Source organism: Crocuta crocuta, unplaced genomic scaffold (genome assembly GCF_008692635.1).
Source record: "Crocuta crocuta isolate KB4526 unplaced genomic scaffold, BGI_CrCroc_1.0 scaffold92, whole genome shotgun sequence".
NCBI lineage: Eukaryota > Metazoa > Chordata > Mammalia > Carnivora > Hyaenidae > Crocuta > Crocuta crocuta.
This window is the reverse complement of record NW_027528804.1, coordinates 2,713,292-2,735,270: the sequence shown is the minus strand read 5'-3', so window position 1 is coordinate 2,735,270 and position 21,979 is coordinate 2,713,292. Positions and strand designations below refer to the sequence as shown.

Sequence of the window (21,979 nt, the reverse complement as noted above, 5' to 3'; positions counted from 1 at the left end):
GAGAAAAAGAGAGAGAGAATCTGAAACAGGCTCCAGGCTCTGAACTGTCAGCACAGAGCTGGACCTGCGGCTCAAACCCACGAACTGTGAGATCATGACCTGAGCCAAAGTTGAATGTTCAACTGGCTGAGCCACCCAGGCGCCCCTGGATGTGGGTTTTAAGTGGTAGTGGGATGAGAAATGGAGAAGGCTTTTGGGAATTATGGAATTCCAAGCCTAATCATCAGCAACATCACTATTATTATTGAATAATATGTTACATTTATTTCACTTGCTTTATTACAACATCCCCATCCCTTTTTGCTGTTGGCCCTCAGGAAATATTCTATAGTCTAGGGCAGGCCTTGGACCCCATACTATGTTTACACGAGAACTTGAAACAGATCTTGCCGAAGTCATTTACTTATTCGTGTACCTAAATTATTTCATACGTATTTATTCAATACTTCCAACATAGCAGGCAGTATTCAAAGTGCTTGAGATTGAGTGGTGAAGAAAATAAACTCTTTTGTCCCAGTAGATATTCTAGTGGAGGAGATAGACAATGAGCAAATTAATAGGTAACATAATGGCAGGTGGTGCACTGAAGAGAAATAAAGCTGATTAAGGGAACGGAGAGTAGAAGACTGGGTGGGAAGGATTGCTGTTAAAATAAAGTGGTTAAAGATAGCCATTTTGATAAAGTGACTTTCATACAGAGATCTTTTTGATGAGGTGAGTTTTAAGAAGAAGTGCATTCTCAGCAAGGCGGGGAAAAAAGGCAGGAGTAGAAAGGGGAGAGGCCTTGAGGTGGGAGCATGTTTGACAAGTGTGGGGAGTAGGGAGCTGGCCAGTGCAAGCCAGGGGGGAAGGGAATGTGTTCAAAGAAGACATCGAGGGCAGACCATGCCGGGCTTATTAGCCATGGGAAACACTTGGATTTTATTCTGTATAGGATGATTAGCTAAGGACTCTGCATTTGAAGTTGAAATTTGAGCAGACATAGTCATTCAGTTTTGAGGAAGAGAAAACCACAAGGTTTTTTAAGCCTTTTTTTCTTTAATTTTATTTTTAAGCCTTTAAAATTTTTTTTAATGTTTTATTTATTTCTGAGAGAGAGAGAGACAGCGTGAGCAGGGGAGGGTCAGAGAGAGAGGGAGACACAGGCTCTGAAACAGGCAGAGCCCAATGTGGGGCTCGAACCCACGAACCGTGAGATCATGACCTGAGCCGAAGTCGGACGCTTAACCGACTGAGCCACCCAGGCGCCCCTTAAGCCTTTTTAAAAAAAAGTTTAGTCATTTATTATTTCTGAGATATAGAGAGAGCACAGTGGGGGAGGGGCAGAGAGAGAGAGGGAGACACAGAATCTGAAGCAGGCTCCAGGCTTTGAGCTAGCTGTCAGCACATAGCCTGATGTGGTGCTCAAAGTCAGATACTTAACCTGCTGAATCACCCAGGTGCCCTAAGCCTTTTTTTTTTTTTAAGATAGCTTTAGAAAATCCTGATTTCTGGAGTGCCTGGGTGACCCAGTTGGTTGAGCACCCCACTCTTGTCTCACACTTTGTGGGTTCAAGCCCTAAGTCGGGCTCTGTGCTGACAGTGCAGAGCAGAGGCTGCTTGGGATCCTCTCTCTCCTCCCTCTGCCTCTACCCTGCTCATGCTCTCTCTCTCTCTCTCAAAATAAATAAATAAACCTAGAAAAAGAGAGAAAATCCTGATTCTTAAACCTGGACGATGCTTCTTTGTTTGATGCCCTGTGAGATGTACTTAGGGCATTGCAGGATTTGCTTCTCATGGCCCAACACTGGGAATCAAAGCATCATCTGAGAGTTGAATCTTTAGATAAGGGCAGCTGGTCTTCATCACCCACAAGTGTACGTACTCGACCTAGACTAGGAAATTCATCTTCATGTAATAATTACTTAATATTTTCCATGTGCAGTGCACTCTCCTTGACCTTCTAAGGTGCACCTGTCCACATAATTCCCACCACAACCCTGTGAAGAAGGTATCATTACTTATACTGACTGAGGCTCACACAAGTTATGGCCTAAGATCATGCCATCTAATAAATGGTGGGACAAGGATTCAACCCACATCCTCTTTTCATGACCCACACTGCCTGTTGGCTAGAATAAATAGTAAGCAAAGAGAATAATTACTGTTTTAATTTAAAGATGTCCAGTAAAAACAGCGATGGGCACAGTATACTATTCATTAAAAAAATTTTTTTTTAATGTTTTATTTATTTCTGAGAGAGAGAGTGAGACAGAGACAGAGACAGTGTGAGCAGGGGAGGGTCAGAGAGAGAGGGTGACACAGAATCTGAAGCAGGCTCCAGGCTCTGAGCTAGCTGTTAGCACAGAGCCTGACTCGGGACTCAAACCCATGAACCATGAGATCGTGACCTGAGCCGAAGTCGGACGCTTAACTGACTGAGCCACCCAAGCGCCCCATAGTATACTATTCACAATATATCACCAGAAGCATCCCATTTGCCAAATGTTCTTGATAAATGCAGTAATCCCTGAGGGTCAGTCCACACATCACTTCTTTATTCTGTCTCTCGGAAGTCTCTGAGTTTCAGCCATCACCTCTGTGCCGCAACTGCTCCGGTGCCTCAATCTCTAACTCTGTGCTGCTGATTTGTGGCTGGAGATTTTGTTCTACTATGCTACCTGAATGCCATCATGGTGTATTGAAACTCAAAATATGGGGGCGCCTGGGTGGCTTAGTCGGTTAAGCGTCCGACTTTCGCTTAGGTCATGATCTCGCGGTTCGTGGGTTTGAGCCCCGCGTCGGGCTCTGTGCTGACTGCCAGCTCAGAGCCTGGAGTCTGTTTCAGAGTCTGTGTCTCCCTCTCTCCCTGACCCTCCCCTGTTCCCGCTGTCCCTCTCTCTCTCCTAGAAATAAATAAAAAATACTAAAAAAAAAAAAAAGAAACTCAAAATATGCAGATTCCTCTCTCAATTCTCCCAGTCCTTAGTTTCTCTTCCTTTATTTCTTTTTTTAATGTTTATTTATTTATTTTTGAGAGAGAGAGAGAGCGAGAGCAAGCAAGCAGGGAAAGGGCAGAGAGAGAGAGAGAGAGAGAGAGAGACAGAATCTGAAACAGGCTCCAGGCTCTGAGCTGTCAGCACAGAGCCCGACGCGGGGCTCCAACCCACAAACCGTGAGATAATGACCTGAGTCGAAGTCCGATGCTTAACCCACTGAGCTACCCCGGCGCCCCTCCCTATTTCTAATAGAAGCACCAACGTTGTCTCAGTGAACAAAGCCTGGAATTTCAATGCCATTTTTGTTTCTTGTCACGTATGCTGCAACTAGTGTATCTTGTAAGTCCAGCCTGCAATATCTCACAACCATTCTGGCCAAGTCATTTGTAGTGTTATCAACCTAGCTTATTATTTTCTTTTTAAGAAAGAGGTCAACTAATTTTAAAGGCTTTTAGAAACAGATAAAGGATATACAATTGATCCTTGAACAATGTGGGTTTGAACTTACACAGGGATTTTTTTCCCGTAAATACGGCACAGTACTAGAAATGTATTTTCCTTATGATTTTTAAAAATAACATTATAACATATGAAATATGTTAAATGTTTATGTTATTGGTAAAGTTTCTGGTCAGTAGTAGGCCATTAGTAGTTAAATTTCTGGAGAGGCAAAAGTAATTAGATTTTTTGACCGTGCAAGGTTTGGGAGCACTATATTGTTCACTATACCTCTGAGGGTTAACTGTAATGATAAAAATTTGAAGGTGGGGGGCGCCTGGGTGGCTCAGTCGGTTAAGTGTCTGACTCTTGATTTCAGCTCAGGTCATGATCTCATGGTCGTGAGATCGAACCTATGGTTGGGCTCTGAGTTGGGCATGGAGCCTGTATTAGATACTCTCTCCCACCCTTCTTTGCCCCCCTCCTCTGCTTGTGTGTATGCTCTCTTCCTCAGAAGAAAAGAAAAGAAAAGAAAAGGAAAGGAAAGGAAAGAAAAGGAAAAGAGAAAAAGAAAAAAAGAAAAAAAATAAAGGTGGGAAACATAATGAAAGCAAGTATTCTTCTGCCCTTGTCTCCTAGTTTTCTAGTTCCTTTCCATAGAAACAACTACTGTTAACCAGATTCTTGTGTATATCCATCTATCTTGTGATAATATGTCTATACACATACAGAGGTATCTAAATTTCTCTTCATAAATGATAGCATTCTATGTATATTGTTTGGTAATGACTTTTTCCTTTAACGTGCCCTTTCATAGAAGGGATTTCAGATTCGTATGTATACCAGTAATAACAGCTGTCATTTGTTGAATGTTTGCTGTGTGTCACGGATGGTTCCAGGCATCTGCCACATGCTACCTCTTCCAATGTTCATACTGACCCTGGGAGGTACTGTTATTATCTCTGTTCTAAAACTGAGAAAACAGAGTGTAGAGGTGCTGTATGAGCTTCACAAGATCCCTCAGGTATTAGGGCCAAGGTGGGACTTGAACTCATGCAAACAAGATTGCTCCCCATTGCCACTCTTACCTGTCAGCTCCACCCACACCCCCAGCTTCATCTCAGAGGCAGGAACTATGGCGGTGGATCCGTTCAACTGCCCACCCTTGCTCCTGAGCAAGTGTGATCTCCGGCTCTTCTGACCCTCAGGCCAGTCAGGAATCTCTCTCCAAGCATTTATGCTAATCTTTCATGAGTTCTAGCTCTGCACTGTGGAGTGGGCTAAGAATATCATCTTAGTTCTCCTTGTAAATCTACCTTTTTACTCCTTTTTGGTCAGAAAATAAGGAGTTTCCTTAACTTGCAACCCCTTTTTACCTAGAGCTGTGTTAGACGTGAAGCAGTATTTACTAGTTTAAGGGTTTTAAGCAAAAATAATGTTAAGGCCAACCAAAATGTTTTGAGTTATGAGGGTGCTTGGGTGGCTCAGTTGTTTGGTTAAGCATCCGACTCTTGATTTCAGCTCAGGTCATGATCCCAGGGTCATGAGTTGGAGCCCCACATTGGGCTTTATGCTGACAGCACGCAGAGCCAGCTTGGAATTCTCTCTCCTATCTCTGACCCTGTCCCTGCTCACACATGTGCTTTTTCACTCTCTCTCAAAATAAATAAGCTTAAAAAAATGTTTTGACTTATGAACTCGGAATCTCTTGTATCCATGAAGCTGCTGAAATAAGAATCACAGCTGAGCTCATTTTGACAATGGATAAACTGAGGTTTGGAGAGTGTGGCGGAACAGAGCACATCAGTATCCCCATGTAGGTTAGAGTAGCTCAGCTTCCTATGAACATTTTTCTTCTTGTTCTTTTTATTATATAGTATCGGATACATGGGAAGTTATATGCACATGTGCGTTTGTGACTTTTAAAGTGTAATAGTTAAATGAAGACTGTGCACCTGGCATCCAGTTTGTGAACCTGCACCTTGCCAACACTATTGCAGCTACCTTGCCTCTCCCAATGCCATCACCTGCCTCCCCCTAAGGTAACCACTGTTCTGAATTACTGTTTTCTTGCTTTTTACAAATTAAGGTTTTACCACATATCTGTGCATCATTTTTAAAGATTATTTATTTTATTTTTAAATTTTATTTATTTTTTTAANAAACCGCGAGATCATGACCTAAGCGAAAGTTGGACGCTTAACCGACTAAGCCACCCAGGCACCCCACCAAAGTTGGACTCTTAACTGACTGAGTCACCCAGGTGCCCCAAGATTATTTATTTCAAGAGAGACAGAGACAGCATGAGCCGGGGAGAGGCAGAGAGAGAGGGAGGGGGAGAATCCCAACCAGGCTCCACACTGACAGTGCAGAGCTTGATGTGGGGCTCGAACTCATGAAACCGAGATCATGACCTGAGCTGAAACCAGGAGTCGGATGCTTAACCGACTGAACCACCCAGGCGCTCCCAAATATCTGTGTATCTTAATATATTGGTCACTTTTGCTTATTTTTAAATGAATGTTTGCTTAAACTTTATTTTTTTGCTTAAGTGTCCAAGAATGTATCTGTGTGTGAAAGAGTTGCAAAGAGTTCCTTTTCTATATTTAACTCTATTTAAAGTAATTATGTCTGGGATGGAATCAGGCATTGGGTTGAAGCAGAATTGGGGAGTGGAAAAGCTATACCTGGTTAAGGGATTTACATATCTCTAAGGAGATGTAATTGATGAAGTTCAGAGGCTTACAGAGAAAATGAGACCGATAATGTTGTTTGTATGGTGCGGGGCCACATAGTTTGTTGATGTACAGTAAGTATGGTAAATGTCAATTATAAATAACCAGTTCTGCATAGCATGTTTATCCTCTGGTTCCCACTTGGTAGGTAGCACTGACTTTGTATTGATGACATTTGTATGACATTAATGGCAGTATTAGGGAATGACTGCGTGTGTGGACTCTGGAGCCAGATGTCCTCGGTCTGAATCAGTGCTCTACCACTTCATAGCCATTTGACTTTGAGCTTTGGACTCTTTGTTAGTAAAGGGGAATGATGATAATACCTGTCCCTTTGCGTCATGGGCGGTAGCTATCAGCTATTGTTACTATAACTGTTGCGGTGATCATCTGGTATAAAAGTGTACGTGTATTTGGCATGAGGCATTGTAGAATAGTTGAAAAAATGTTAGACAGACTTGATTTAGTTTCTGGATGTACTGCTTAGTTGTGGGACCTCAGGAGTGAAATCTTCTGGAGCTTTCATTCTTTATAAATGGTAGAGAAATGTGTTTAAATGTGTTTGTTATGAAGACAAAAGCATGTGAGTACCTATCTTAGTTAACATATGATACTTCTTTTGTTTTTTAGGGTTTGTGGGTTTGCTTAACGACTCAGTGACTTACATGGTTTCTTAGTCATCAGGTGTAACACTGAAGTGCTGTTAGCTTTATTTTATTTAATTTTTCAGGCTTCAACTTTTTAAAAAAATTATTTATTTATTTTGAGAGAGAGAGTGGACATGAGTGGGAGAGGGACAGAGAGAGAGAGAGAGAGAGAGAATCCCAAGCAGGCTCTGTGCTGTCAGTGAGGAGCCTGATGTAGGGCTAGAACTCATGAACCGTGAGATCATGACCTGAGCCACAGTCAGGAGTTGGGCACTTAACCGACTGAGCCACCGAGGCACCCCCAGGTTTCAACTTTTTAATCAGTTCCGCAAAGGATATCCTTAATGCTAGATAAAAAACAACAGAATATTTCTTTCTTCCAGTATTAAAAAAAATGACATTCACAGATGTCATTTTTTAAGAAACTTTTATGTAGTCAGGGTGGTGACCTTGAATTAAAAAAAAACAAAAAACCTCTAATCACGTTCTTGATTTCTTGTATTTGTGTTGGAAATTGCTTCCTAGTCATGATAAACATTGTGTACAGGCTTTTAAAAGGTCTCGAAGTGCACATTATTATCTTTTTTTTTTTTAAACATTCTGGCCAAACATTTTTTATTTTTATTTTTGCCAGAACCAGTAATCCTGAGATCCCAAACTAAAAAAGTGGTAAAAGGAAAAATACTCAGATTATGTCCCAGGATTTGTCTTTAAATGGGGGAAAATTTTTAAAAAACACATAGAGCTTTCTAAAAGGTCTTTAACAAGCTACCTTGGGAGCTCAGTTTAAAAATAGAAGTTGATGCACTAACACAGATGTTGCAGTGTAGCTCCAAAATCTTTATAAATACAGCCATTTGGAAGGATGATCCTGGATCAGAAGTTTTATTCCTTGTGAATTAGGTGCACATGTCTCATCTCGGTGGTCAGAATTGTCTGTCATTTCCTCCTGAGTAGCGGTCATAACTGTCCTGGCTTCTGCCACCATAGTCTCTGGGCCTTCCATATCCATATCCGTATCCTCCAGGCCAGCTGTCATATCTGCCACTCCCATAGCCCTGGTCCCCACCACCTCTAAAGTAGCTGCAACCACGCCCATGGGCCCCAAAGGCACCACCTCTAGTTCCCCTGGCTAACTTGCCCAGGTGATCCACACAGATCTGGCGACCATCCAGAGACTCTCCATTCTTGGCTCTCATGGCATCTGAGGCATGCTCTGGATTGGTGAAGGTGATGAAACCAAAACCCCAGGATCGTTGAATCTCATGGTCCTTGACAAAGACCTCCTCAGAAATAGGACCTAGGCTACTGCAGTGGTCTTCCAGAGTCTGCTCATCAGGGTTGAAGTTGAACCCTCCCACAAAAAGCATCTCTTGTTCAGAAGACGTGGCAGTGAGTTCAAGTGCTCTAAATTAAGCAAAAGGACCAGAAGAACAGCTACCGTTGAGGAGCAGAGAGACTGGGCTGTTAGCTTTGAATAGGACTCAGAGTTTTATTTATTTATTTTATTTTAATTTTTTAAAATGTTTATTTATTTTGGAGAGAGAGAAAGACAGGGTATGAGCATGGGAGACACAGAACCTGAAACAGGCTCCAGGCTCCGAGCTGTCAGCACAGAGCCCAACGCAGAGCTCGAACCCACCAACCGTGAGATTATGACCTGAGCTGAAGTCGGACGCTTAACCGACTGAGCCACCCAGGTGCCCAGGACTCGGAATTTTAATATGAACGAAGGGAGTCAGACCAGCCTGTAATCAAATTAAGTTGGTTGCTTAGCATTTAGAATAGTGATTATAAAGCTAATCTGTTTCTGCAATCTTTATTTTAGGCCGGTTAAGATATTTGCCCTTAGTAAGAGGAACTTTTTTTAGTAGACTACCTTTTGGAGCAATTTTAGGTTCATAGTGAAATGAAAGGAAAAATACAGACAGCTCCCATATACCTCCCCCACGAACATGATAATGGCTCCCATTATCAACACCCCCCACCCCCCAACACACACACCAGGGTGGTACATTTGTTATCATCAGTGAACCTATACTGACCCCCCCATCATTATTACCCAAAGTCTATAGTTTGGGTAATAGTTTCCATTAGAGTTCACTCTTGGTATTGTATATTCTATGGGTTTTGACAAATGTATAATGATATGTATTCACCGTTATAGTATCATTTAGAGAAGTTTCACTGCCTTCAGAATCCTCTGTGCTCTGTCTATTAACTCCTCTCTCCCTTAATCCCTGACAACCACTGATCTTTTTACTGTCATCATAGTTTTGCCTTCTCCAGAACATCATATATTTGGAATCATGTAGTATGTAGCCCTTTCAGATTGGGTTCTCTCAAGTAAAAGAAAAATTTTAACCTCTAAATTCTGTTTGCCTAGGGGTACCTGGTGGCTCAGTCAGTTGAGCGTCTGACTCCTGATTTGGGCTCAGGTCATGATCTCAGTTTATGGGATGAACCCTGCGTCATCAACGCAGAGACTGCTTGGGATTCTCTCTCTTTCTCTGTCTCTGCTCCTACCCTGCTTGTGTGTGCATGTGCTCATTCTCTCTTTCAAAAAAAAAATTTAAATTCTGCTTGTCTAGAAAAAATATATCTCAGTAGCTTGCCCTCTTGAACTCAATATGCAGTTTCCTTCAAGCAGCTGGGAGACAGGAAGGGAAATTGTGCCCCACAAACCAGACCATCAGCCAGTTCCAAGGCTTAGCAGGCTGACATGTTGCAACTGCATTAGCCTTCACACCTTTCTTCTCATGATATTTTTAACTGTATTGGACTAAGTCCACAGTGTAGAGTTATAAATAAGGCTGGGTGGAGACACGTGGACAAGCTAGTGATTAGGTACCTCTTCAAACCTGTGTCCTTAAATATTTATTCCATGCCTATTCATTGGAGAGGCTGAGTCGTGTGTGTGCGCGTGTGTGTGGGAAGACAGAAAAGGAAGCAAGTTGCCTGGGCCTGGCACACCCCATTTAGCAGGATAAAACTTACTGTTAATCAGTCCTTAAAAATCAGTTTGGTGATTATCGATTGTTATTAAATCTCATCAACTACATCCTCCCCTAGTAGCTTATTAAAATATTTCTTCCAGTTAGGAGCAACTTCTCACAGAAACCGTTCTTTCCATCTTGATATACACCCTGCCATTTTGTAGTACGTCTTACAGATTTGTGCTCCGAGCAATGCCCAGCTGACCATTGCTAGCGCAACTTGTCATCGGTGGAAGTTAGGCAAAGTAGGCTTTTCTTTCTCTGTCTGGAGTTGCAGTGCAACTTGGCCCTGTCCCAGTTAGAGAAGACTGAACTGTTTCCATCTATGTAGCTGTGATGTTGATCACAGAAAGATGACTGAAAAGCTTCACTCAGCACTTTCTTTTCTACCTCCTCATCTGGGAGGTAAAGGGTGGGAAATGGGTAGGAGAAGAAAGACCCAAGTATTATGAAAGGAAGGACGTGGGGCTGGACACTGAGTCAGAACAACATCTCTGAACAGCTAGTAGGCCAGTTGCCTAGGGCAGAGAAATGGGTAACCATATTCAGTAAAGCCCTGGACACTATTTTAGGCCTTATGGGTCAAATGGCTTCTGTCATGCCCACTCAACTTGGCAATTTTTAAATTTTTAAAAATGTTTATTTCTAATGTTTGCTTATTTTTTAGAGAGAGAGGCAGAGTGTGAGTGGGGGAGGGGCAGAGAGAGAGGGAGACATAGAATCCCAAGCAGGCTCTAGGCCCTGAGCTGTCGGCACAGCGCCTGCCGTGGGTCTTGAACTCAAGAACTGTGAGATCATGGCCTGAGCCAAGGTCGGATGCTCAACTGACTGAGCCACCCACGCACCCTCACCTCTGTTATTGTAGCATGAAAGCTGCCATATACGATTTGTAAAGGAATGGGCATGTTTGTGCTCCAGTAAAACTTTATTTATTGACATGTCCATTCTCAGCTCCCTGGCCAGACAAAAACAGGCAGTGAGCTGCATTTGGCCCGTGGGTTGCAATTCGCTGATCTTGTCTAGGAAAATACAGGCCGAAGTTTGTCAGTTTGACAGTGTCTGGGCTGCCTGTGTATTCTCTGTAGAGATCCTTTCTGTGCTCACTTAGCAAAGCTTGGTGGAAAGTAACTTTGGAAATGCTGGGTGAATCCAAGGAGTGGGAGTTTTGCTGAGGCTTGGGTCGTAGAGGAGAAGCATTCCCCCTAGAGGCCAGCTGGGGTAGTGGCAGGAGTGAGCACAGCGAGGAGGGCCGGGCTGGGAGGACTAAGGGCCTCACACCGGAAGTGCGGGCTCTCATGCTCTGCTTATACCTCGGGGGTTCTGTGTTTGGTTTTAACAAAGGCAGCCAGCCTTAATCTCCACACATGTGCTTATTGATAATGAAGTTATATTATTTCTATCTCAAAGAACTTTCGTTGAGGTATTTTGTTGGACTTAAAAAAACAAACATTTTTTGGGGTGCCTGGGTGGCTCAGTCCGTTGAGCGTCTGGCTTCCGCTCAGGTCATGATCTCACGGTTCGTGGGTTCAAGCCCCGCGTCGGGCTCTGTGCTGACAGCCAGCTCAGAGCCTGGAGCCTGCTTCAGATTGTGGCTCCCTCTCTCTCTGACCCTCCCCTGCTCACATTGTCTGTCTGTCTGTCTGTCTGTCTCTCTCAGAAATGAATAAAATATTTAAAAAAATGTTTAAAAAAACAACCACCATTTTTTAGTTATGTGAATGCTGTTAACTTTGTTGGAAGGGTAATGGTCTCTTAAATGGATGGAGCTTTTAACCTTGAGGATGAGATGTGCCTGCATATGAAATGCTTGTACTCCTAGGCCAAGAATTCATTAACTGTTAGGTGACAAATAGCTATGGTTAATAATTTATTTCATGTTTATTTAGTTTATTTTTGCACATTTAATCATCTGCCATGATTTTGATCAACAGGATCCTTACTACAGGTTTAATGACCTTAAGTACAGATGGATCTCCCTGGATAACTGGACCTATAGCAAGAAATTTAAAATCCCCTTTAACATTAGGTACGTATGTGTGTATGTCTATATCTACATCTGTATTTATTTAGTTATTGAGCTTTTCTTCTTTCTGTCTCTGCAATAATCTTTTGTTTGTTTAAGCTTCATACCAGAGAGAGCTGTCACACTAAAGCGTTGTCCTATAAAAGTGACTATATAATTTGTGTTTTGATTTGTATATAATGGTGCTACTGACTGTTAGTTGTGAAATTATGTCTTATTCAGTCGTTTCCCCAATGGTTTTAATGGAGTCACCTATACCTAGTCAATTCTCTTATTTGCATTTCCTTCTATCTGCACCCTCCCCTCCCTATAATCAACAGAATGTGTATATTTATAATTTGTCAAGTAGGATCAGAGATCCATCATTTATTCCACGTGGTGCTAACCAGCCATCGAGGCCTTGGCATTGGCCTTACATTATGTTGTGAAGCTATGAGGAAAAACATAGTATAGTTTCAGTAATGTTCCATGTAGCAGAATGTAACCCAGTTATATCTACCACAATCATTACTAAATTAAAAAAATCCTCTGTCCCTTTTGTATGACTTTTATTTTGGGTAATTATTTAATAGCCTCTTAAAAAAGAAAGAAAACCAGAATATGGTGCTAAACATGACAACATTGCTGTGCTCCATCTTCATATTTCCAGATAATACTTAAAATATCTCTGTTAAGGGTCCTCTTTCATTTGAACTCAACATTTCCAAAATGTAAGCAATTGACTTTCCCACTTAAAGCTTACTTTATATTGTGACAGTCTCATTGTTTCTCTTAATGTGACACCATTTTTCTGATTTTCTATGCCCAAGGTGTTTTTGGCTTACAATATCTTTTCTGCATCTCTGTATTCAGTCTTTTTCTGAGTTCTGTTAATTTCTGCCTACCATTTTTCTCAATTTCTATTTCTCTATTTATTTATTTTGATAGAGACAGAGACCCCATGAGTGGGGGAGGGGCAGAGAGAAAGAGAGACAGAGAGCCCCAAGCAGCGCTGACAGTGCAGAGCCCGTCCTGGGACTTAAATCCACGAAACCATTCTATTATGACCTGAGCTGAAACCAAGAGTCAGATGCTTAACTGATCGACCCACCCAGGCACCCCATCTTTTAAAAAGATTTTATTTTAGAGACAGAGAGTGAAGGGGGGAGAAGGGCCTAGAGAGAATTTTAAGCAGGGTCCAGGCTCAGCATAGAGCCTGACTTGGGGCTCTATGCCACAACCCTGGCTTGGATCATGACCTGAGCCAAGATCAAAGTCAGATGCTCAACTGACTGAGCCACCCAGGTGTCCCTCGTTTTTCTTGATCCAGTCCCTTTCTCCTCATTTTCCAGTTGCCACTTTTTTTTTTAACGTTTTATTTATTTCTGAGAGAGAGAGACAGCGTGAGCAGGGTAGGGTCAGAGAGAGAGGGAGACACAGAATCCGAAGACAGGCCCCAGGCTCTGAGCTAGCTGTCAGCACAGAGCCCAATGCGGGGCTCAAACCCATGAAAGGTGAGATCATGACCTGAGCCGAAGTCGGCCACCCAACCAACGGAGCCACCCAGGTGCCCCACCTGTCGACACTTTTGCCTAGGCTTTTGTTAGTGAGTGCCTGTAATTAGGCCAGAGCTGCATAACTAAATTTCTTCCTTTGTCTTTTTAGTCTACAGTCTTGTATATAGAAACATTGAACTCATCTTCCCAAAATATTGGTTTTACCCATGACATTCTTGCTCAAGAATGAGTGTCTTCCTTTTAATTGGCAAAGCCAGTTTAATCTACCTGCTTGTGTGCAAAAATACTGTTTAATGTTACCTATTCCTGTTCCACTTCCTGTGTCCCGTCCTGCCCTGACTTGACCAGATTTCTCCCTTTAGCTCTCTAGCACAACTCCTGCACCTGAATGTAGCATGTTATCTTAATGTTGTTGCCATTTGCACCTCCTTGTTTTGAGTTTGCTCTTCCTCGGGGGTCTGCCCTTTACCTAGACATTTCTACTCATTAAAAAAAAAAAAAATGAACAGCTTTATTGAGACCTAATTCACATACTATACATTCACCCTCCCCCCCTTTTTAAAAATGTTTGTTTATTTTTGAGAGAGACAGAGACAGAGTATGAGCAGGGGAGGGGCAAAGAGAGAAGTAGACACAGAATCTGAAGCAGGCTCCAAGCTGTCAGCACAGAGCCCGATGCTGGGCTCGAAATCATGAACTGCAAGATGATGACCTGAGCTGAAGTTGGAAACCTAACCGACTGAGCCACCCAGGTACCCCTGCATTCACCCTTTTAAAGTATACAATTCAGGGGCGCCTGGGTGGCTCAGTTGGTTAGGTGTCTGGTTTCAGCTGAGGTCACGATCTCACGGTTCACTAGTTTGAGCCCCACGACGGACTCACTCCATGCTGATAGCTCAGAGCCGCCTGCTTTGAATTCTGTGTCTTTCCCTCTCTTTCTGCCCCTCCCGCACTTGTGCTCTCTCTTCCTCTCAAAAATAAGTAAACTTTTTAAAAAAGTACGCAATTCAGTAGTTTTTAGTATATTCAAAGAGTTGTGCCTCCATCGATGACTGTAATTAATCAGTGTTACAGTTTTCCTCTCCTCAAAGAGAATGCCATACCCGTTAGCAGTTATTACCCCTTCTCAACATCCTCATTCCCTCATACCTATGCCAGCACTAGGCAGCTGCCAGTTTATTTTCTATGAATTTATCTCTTCTGGAAATCACATATAAATGGAATAATACAATATGTGGTCCTTTGTGACTGGCTTTTTTTCACTTAGCATAATAATGTTTTCAAAGTTCATCCATGTTGTCACATTCACCAGTACTTTATTTCTTTTTCTTTTTTTTGCTAAATAATATTTCATTGCATGAATATACTAGATTTTGTTTATCCTGCTCTTCAAGTTCTTGTTTCTTTCTTGAAGTCTTTCCTTATGACATAAGCTCTGATAGCACCTGTAGTCTGTCCAACAAGACTGTACTATCAACTAGAAGAGATTGTAAGTTTGCTCTTTGTTTCCTGTGTTTTTGACTTGAATGACAACTGAATTGCAGATTCCTTAAACTCGGAGAGTGTTTTAGTTCCCTGTAAAGCTTAGCAGAGTACAGAGCCCATAACAGTTACTCATAGATACTTGTTGGTTAATGTATTCTCTTAGGCAGTGTCAGAAATGTGATAGTCTGCGAAAATGTTTTTTTTTAATGTTTATTTTTGAAAGCTAGAGAGCACAAGTGGGGAGGGGCAGAGAGAGAGGGAGACAGAATCCCAAGCAGGCTCCACGTTGTTAGCACAGAGCCTGATGGGGGATTTGAACCCATGGACCTCGAGATCATGACCTGAGTAGAAATCAAGGGTTGGACACTTAACCGACTGAGCCACTCAGGTGCTCTTGTGAAAAATATTTTATGTCTACTCTTTAACTTGATTATCATAAGTAATTTGTGAAGTCCTAAGAAAAGTCAATCCATTTGGAAATTACAAGCTGATTTCATAAAGCAATTGAAATATTATGAAGAAAGATAAGCCAGAGCACTCAACATAAAAATGTATTAAACCAATAGTCATGAAAATTTGATTCCAAATTGCCTTTTAACAATGTGTATTTTCAGGAGTGTCTAGGTGGCTCAGTGGATTAAATGTCCGACTTCGGCTCCTGTCATGATCTCATGGTTTGTGAGTTCAAGCCCTGTGTCGGGCCCTGTGCTGACAGCTCAGAGCCAGGAGCCTGCTTCAGATTCTGTGTCTTGCTCGCTCTCTCTGTTCCTCCCCTGCTCTTCCTCTCTTTCTCTCAAAAATAAACATTAAAAATATTTTAGGAAAGAATGTTTATTTTTTGTGAAATATTTATTCCTTTCATTTTAACTAATAAAAAAAGATTTATCTAAGCCAATGTTTTACACATCTTGTTTTAACATTTTTTCTTTCTTTTTTTTAGCAAATGGCAAAAAGTAAATCTGATTTTTGATGGTGTCGATACAGTTGCAGAAATCCTGCTGAACAGTGTTCCTATTGGGAAAACAGACAACATGTTCAAAAGATATGTAAGTATACAAGTCAAGTTAAAAGAAAACTCTTTGTATGTGTTTGTGTGTTAACTGTTGTGTAGAGAAAGGTAAGCAATTGCCCATGGAGGCAGGTATAAGCTCTTTGAAGCACTGGGTAAATTACTTTCTCATTTGCCACATTGTAGAATGATGAAAACACCACTGACCCTATAGGGTTGTGAAGATTTAATAAGTTAAGTATGTAAAATGATTGACACAGTTCTTGGCATGTGAGAAGGGTTCAACAAATGCTGTTCTCTTTTCTGTTATTTGGTGATTATTCTCAAGAGTTTCATGAGAAATGACAGTTGACAAACTATTAAAAAAGAAAATGTTCCTTCCTTTCTGGAATGCTTACATTAAGATATCATGTCCTCATCTCCCTGCAAGGGTCAGCTTTTCAAAACAAAAATAACTTATGAGTTAGAAATACATGCTGTTCATACCAGAGAGGCAGGTTGTCCTGAGGCATCTAGGAAATCCTTGGCAGTTCAAGGCCATATGTAAATGGCCAGAATAGACATTCCAGGGCTAAAGATATTTTCTGCTTGTTCTCTTTGTCTAGGACCATCATCTGTCAGTAAAAATAGAAGGAGAAACCTAGAAATCTACTTTTGGGTAGGAGAGTGTGCTCAGTTGTAACTATAAGCAAGCAACTAAGTTATTCTATTTCAGTAAGGGGCTTTCTTCTGCAAAAAGGCTAACCCTAAAGATTTCAATTATTTTGTGCATCTTTCATACATTTTTATGTATCTGTATCTATTTCTAAAATGTTACACAGGAGCCTACTTCCACATCTGTTCTTTCCTTTAATGCAGAGCTTTGATATTACCACTGTGGTTAGAAATGTGAACTCCCTTGAGCTGCGTTTCCAGTCACCAGTGTTGTATGCAACGCAGCAGAGCAAAGCTCACACGAGCTACGGGGTGCCTCCAGACTGCCCTCCGCCTGTGCAGAAGGGCCAGTGCCATGTCAACTTCATTCGAAAGGTAAAGGTCTTGCCAGTGGATGGAGCTTTAGTCTTGATGAGGGGAGGTGCTGGCATGGAAAGTACTTGTTTGAAGACACCAGTGGTATTTCAGAAGTTGGGCATCTCTTTCCTGTCTGCTTCATGGGATGGAGAACTTGACACCAGAACCAGAAGATACATGAATTTTTGTGGAGAATCTCTGTGTTCCTAGGTTTCCATCCTGAAGCATGCTTCAGAACTTAGGTAACAACAGAAAAAGAAGAAAGATAGGTGACTGATGATATAAGCTTACAAATTTTTTTTTTCCTTTCATAGTTTATTGTCAAGTTGGTTTTCGTATAACACCCAGTGCTCATTCCCACAAGTGCCCTCCCCCATGCCCATCACCCCCCTTCCCCTCTCCACCACCCCCATCAGCCCTCAGTTTGTTCTTGGTATTCAAGAGTCTCTCATGGTTTGCCTGCAAATTATTTTTTTAACATTTAGGTTTATCAAACTTTTCACCAGACTGTAAGGTTCATATTTATTAGTGACTCTTGTTACTAGGAAGCCTTCTGCAAATATTAATATTGCTGATGTGTTCTCACGTTTTAGTGCTAGATTCTCAAAAAAAATCTAACAAAAATGACAAAATCCACAAGGTGATTATTTTTTCTTTGAGTTTCATCTGAGTTTAAATGACTTGAGTTTATTCCAATATGTTAGTTGGATTTTCTTTGCTGCATTTAGTTTTAGTTTAGTTTTTTTTTTTTTACAGTTTATTTATTTATTTTGAGAAAGAGACAGCACAAGTGGGGAAGGGGCAGAGAGAGGGAGAGAGAGAATCTCAAGCAGGCTCTGCACTGCCAGTGCTGACGCAGGGCTCGAACTCTTGAACCGTGAGACCGTGAGCTGAGCCGAAACCAAGAGTCGGACGCTGAACCAATGGAGCCCCCAAGGTGTCCTGTGGCATTTAGTTTTTAATTTTATTTTTATTTTAAAAAATTTTAATTATGGTAAAATACCTACAACACAGAATTTTCTACCTTAACCATTTTTAAGTGTGTAGTTCTCTAGTGTTAAGTGTATTCACATTGCTGTGGAATCCATCTCAAGAACTGTTTCATGTGGCAAAACTGGAACTCTGTACCCAATAAAAACAACTTCCTATTTTCCCCTCCAGCCGGCCTCTGGAAACCACCAGAGCCGTTCTTTCTGTTTCTGTGAATTTCACTACGCATATAAGTGGAAACATACTTGTTATATTTGTCACACAAATCCTATTTGTCTTGTTATGCCTGGCTTATTTCACTTAGTGTGGGGTCCTTCACGTTCTAGCATGTGTCTGAATTTCCTTCCTTTTTAAGTCTGAATAATATTCCATTGTATGTACATGCCACATTCTGTTCATTCTTTCATCTGGCAGTGGACATTTGGCTTGCTTCTAGCTTCTGGCTGTTGTGACTGATGCTGCTATGTGTGGATGTACGAATATCTCTTTGAGACCCTGCTTTCAGTTCTTTTGCATGTATCCCAAGAAGTGGGATACTGGAGTATATGGTAATTCTATTTTTAACTCTTTTAGAGATTGGCATTTAGCTTTAACAACAAATATAATCATTGGTTTCATTGTGAAGATAGCTAAAACCTCAGTTGATAAATTCTGATTATTTAAGTTAGGTCTCTTTTTTCAGGCTGGATGGATTTATCATTAAGTTATGTTTCCATAATATAAATACTAAGGTCAAAATTATCCCCCTCTTATTTAACTCAATCTAGCTAAAACTGTGTCAGTATCCTAATATAAGCATTTGCTCCTGTTACTAGAAAGGAATCATCTGTAACTGAGCACTCAGGTATTCTATGGAATACTATGTACTTATACTTCTATTTATTTTTATGTTTATTTAATTTATTTTTTTAATTTACATTCAAGATAGCATATAGTGCAACAGTGATTTCAGAAGTAGATTCCTTAATGCCCCTTACCCATTTAGCCCATCCCCCCTCCCACAACCCCTCCAGTCATCCTCTGTTCTCCATATTTAAGAGTCTTGGGGTGCATGTGCCCCTTCGAAACAGCATACCTGTATCTCTTGGATAAATACCTACTAGTGCAATTGCTGGGGTAGTTCTATTTTTAATTTTTTGAGGAAACTCCGTACTCTTTTCCAGAGCGGCTGCACCAGTTTGCATTCCCACCAGCAGTGCAAAAGAGTTCTCCTTTCTCCGCATCCTCACCAACATCTGTTGTTGCCTGAGTTGTTAATGTTAGCCATTGTGACAGGTGTGAGATGGTATCTCATTGTGGTTTTGATTTGTATCTCCCTGATAATGAGTGACGTTGAGCATTATTTCATGTGTTGGTTGGCCATCTGGATGTCTTCTTTGGAGAAGTGTCTATTCATATCTTTTGTCCATTTCTTCACTAGATTATTGTTTGAGAGTTTGATACGTTCTTTATAGATTTTGGATACTAACTCTTTATCTGGTATTTCATTTGCAGATATCTTCTTCCATTCTGTCAGTTGCCTTTTAGTTTTGCTGATTGTTTCCTTTGCTTTGCAGAGGCTTTTTATTTTGATGAGGTCCCAATAGTTCATTTTTGCTTTTGTTTCCCTTGCCTCTGGAGACGTGTTGAGTAAGAAATTGTTGTGGCCAAGGTTAAATAGGTTTTTGCCTACTTTCTCTTTGTGGATTTTGATGACTTCTTGTCTTACATCTAGGTCTTTCATCCATTTTGAGTTTATTTTTGTGTATGGTGTAAGAAACTGGTCCAGGTTCATTTTTCTACATGTCACTGTCCAGTTTTCCCAACACCACTTGCTCAAGAGACTGTCCTTATTCCATTGGATATTCTTTCCTGCTTTGTCAAAGATGAGTCAGCTGTATGTTTGTGGGTCCATTTTTGGGTACTTCTGTTTATAATTCATCTTTTGTTTCTGGCCTTCGGCTTCAAATGGCACAGTGGTTCGAATACTAGAGTTTGCACTTTTTCTCTCTCCTCTTCTATTAGAATGAAGACTTTCTGAATCTTAATATTATTCTTCAGGTCTTCAATAAAATTATATGTATATAATGCATATATCCAAGTAGCATCTTTCCTCTGCCCCCCCATTCAATTTGTGGTATTTAAAACACATTTACAGGTTATCTTTATATAACCAAGCCCTTGTCACTGAAATCTGGAATCAGACATATGACTCTGCTCTCATGGTGTGTGGAGCACGAACCCTGGGGCAAACTTGCCGGAACAATGAATTGTGTCTTGTTGTTTGTTTCTGGCTAGATCTAATGGTCCAGTGGGAAGAGACTTGAATTGGAGAGCAAGTCAGGAATCTTAGATCTGAATTCTGGCTTTACGACCCAGAATGATCTTAAGCAGGTCCGTCATTTGTGAATATCTTGGCTGTGTGGATAGGAGCATAAGTGAAATAATAATGTAAATGCACTTTGCATCCTGTAAAGTGCTATTTAGCTATTGAATATGTAGAGTATATGTGTGGGGAGTGCCTGGGTAGCTCAGTATATTAAGCATCTGATTCTTGATTTCAGCTCAGATCACGATCTTGCAGTTGTGAGATCCAACCCCATGTCAGGCTCTTTGCTGACAGTATGGAGCTGGCTTGGGATTCTCTCCTTTCTCTCTCCCTCTCTCTCTGCTCCCCCTCCCTGTTCACACCCATGCTCTCTCTCTGTCTCAAAATAAAGAAATAAACATTAAAAAATAACAAAAACAAAATGTAGGGTGGTGTTATTATTTATTTTGGAGACTTGTTTCTATAGTTAAAGACTTTTTTTAAATTTTTTTAACTTTTATTATTGAGAAAGACAGAGCATGAGTGGGGGAGGGGCAGAGAGAGGGAGAGACACAGAATTGGAAGCAGGCTCCAGGCTGTGAGCTGTCAGCACAAAGCCCGTCATGGGACTCAAACTCACAAACCATGAGATCATGACCTGAGCCGAAGTCAGATGCTTAACTCACTGAGCCACCCAGGCATTCCTATAATTACAAACTTCTAAGTGTATAACTGATTATATGAAGTTAGTGGGGTAGAGATATCAGCACAAATTCCCTCTTGTCTCTGTTTCCTTCTCTGTCCCACCTGAATGGTGGACTTCCTCACTTCAGCTACTCTCTTAGCAATATTCTCCACCATCCTTGTTTTCTACCTGCATCTCTGACCATTCCTTCTAAGTTGCTTTATCCAGATCAATCTCCCCTTCTTGGAAGTTATATTAGTCATGCTTGTCTCTGTTCTAGACACTTCTCCTCTCATTTTATACCTTCTCTAGGCTATCTCATATAGCTTCACTTCTTCAATAACCAGTTGAATTTCTAATGACTTCTAATATTGTATCTTCAGTCCAGACCTCTCTTCAGTTCAAGACCTTATACTAGATTGCCTACCAGACATCTTCACTTGCCCGATTCACAAGGACCTAAAGCTCAGGATGTCCAACCCTGTGCTTGGATCTAAACCCGTCTCCCAGGGCTTCCTGTCTGGCTGAATGGAATGTCATCCAGAACAGTTGCTCAAGCCAGAAATCTAAGAGTTATTTTTGGTAACTCCCTCTTTCTCTTTTCCTTCCTCCAACCCATCAGTAAGTCATTTTGACCATGTGGATAGTACCTGTTTAATAGTTCTTGAATCCTCCCATGCTGTATTTCCACTACCGTGCTTGAGTTCAATCTATAGTCATTTCTTGCATGAACTATTGCCCTGACCATCTAACTGGTATCTTACACAATCTCATTTGCCTTCCTCCAATTAATTTTCTACAGAACAATCAGAGTGTTCTCTTCAGACAGAAATCATTACAGCATTCCTCTTCTTAAAATTCTTCAACAGCTTCTCATTGCCTTTAGGCTAAAGTAACAGGTCTTAGTTCAGTCTGGCTCATGCCCACATCTCCGGATTTCTCTCCATCTCTTCCCATCATTCCCTCCTCATCTCCTGCAATGTGCCATAGTCTCTTGCACCGCAAGGCCTTTCTATGTGCTGTTCCTTCTGAAAGGGACGCTTTTATACTCTTCTCCCCTAAACACACTGGCCAAGTGGTATTTACCCTTCAGATCTGCATGTAAAAGTCACTATTATTCAGGGAAACTTGTCCTGACACCCTGCCCCCCATTATATTGTTCCCTGTTGATGTCTTTTGCATTTGTGGTTATTTATTTA

General features: G+C 41.3%; 1 protein-coding gene and 1 pseudogene across 3 annotated transcripts in view; one reads left to right on the top strand and one right to left on the bottom strand.

Annotated features, from left to right (window-relative positions):
• The window catches only part of MANBA (mannosidase beta), a 128,424-nt gene that overhangs the window by 2,196 nt on the left and 104,249 nt on the right, over positions 1-21,979 (top strand). For all 3 annotated transcript variants that reach the window (XM_077755754.1, XM_077755755.1, XM_077755752.1), the window contains exons 2-4: positions 11,726-11,820; positions 15,739-15,844; positions 16,666-16,836. In XM_077755754.1, coding sequence (XP_077611880.1) covers positions 11,726-11,820; positions 15,739-15,844; positions 16,666-16,836 — 372 coding nt within the window. The remainder of the gene's footprint in view (positions 1-11,725; positions 11,821-15,738; positions 15,845-16,665; positions 16,837-21,979) is intronic.
• On the bottom strand, positions 7,725-10,021 carry LOC144224614 (RNA-binding protein 3 pseudogene; annotated as a pseudogene).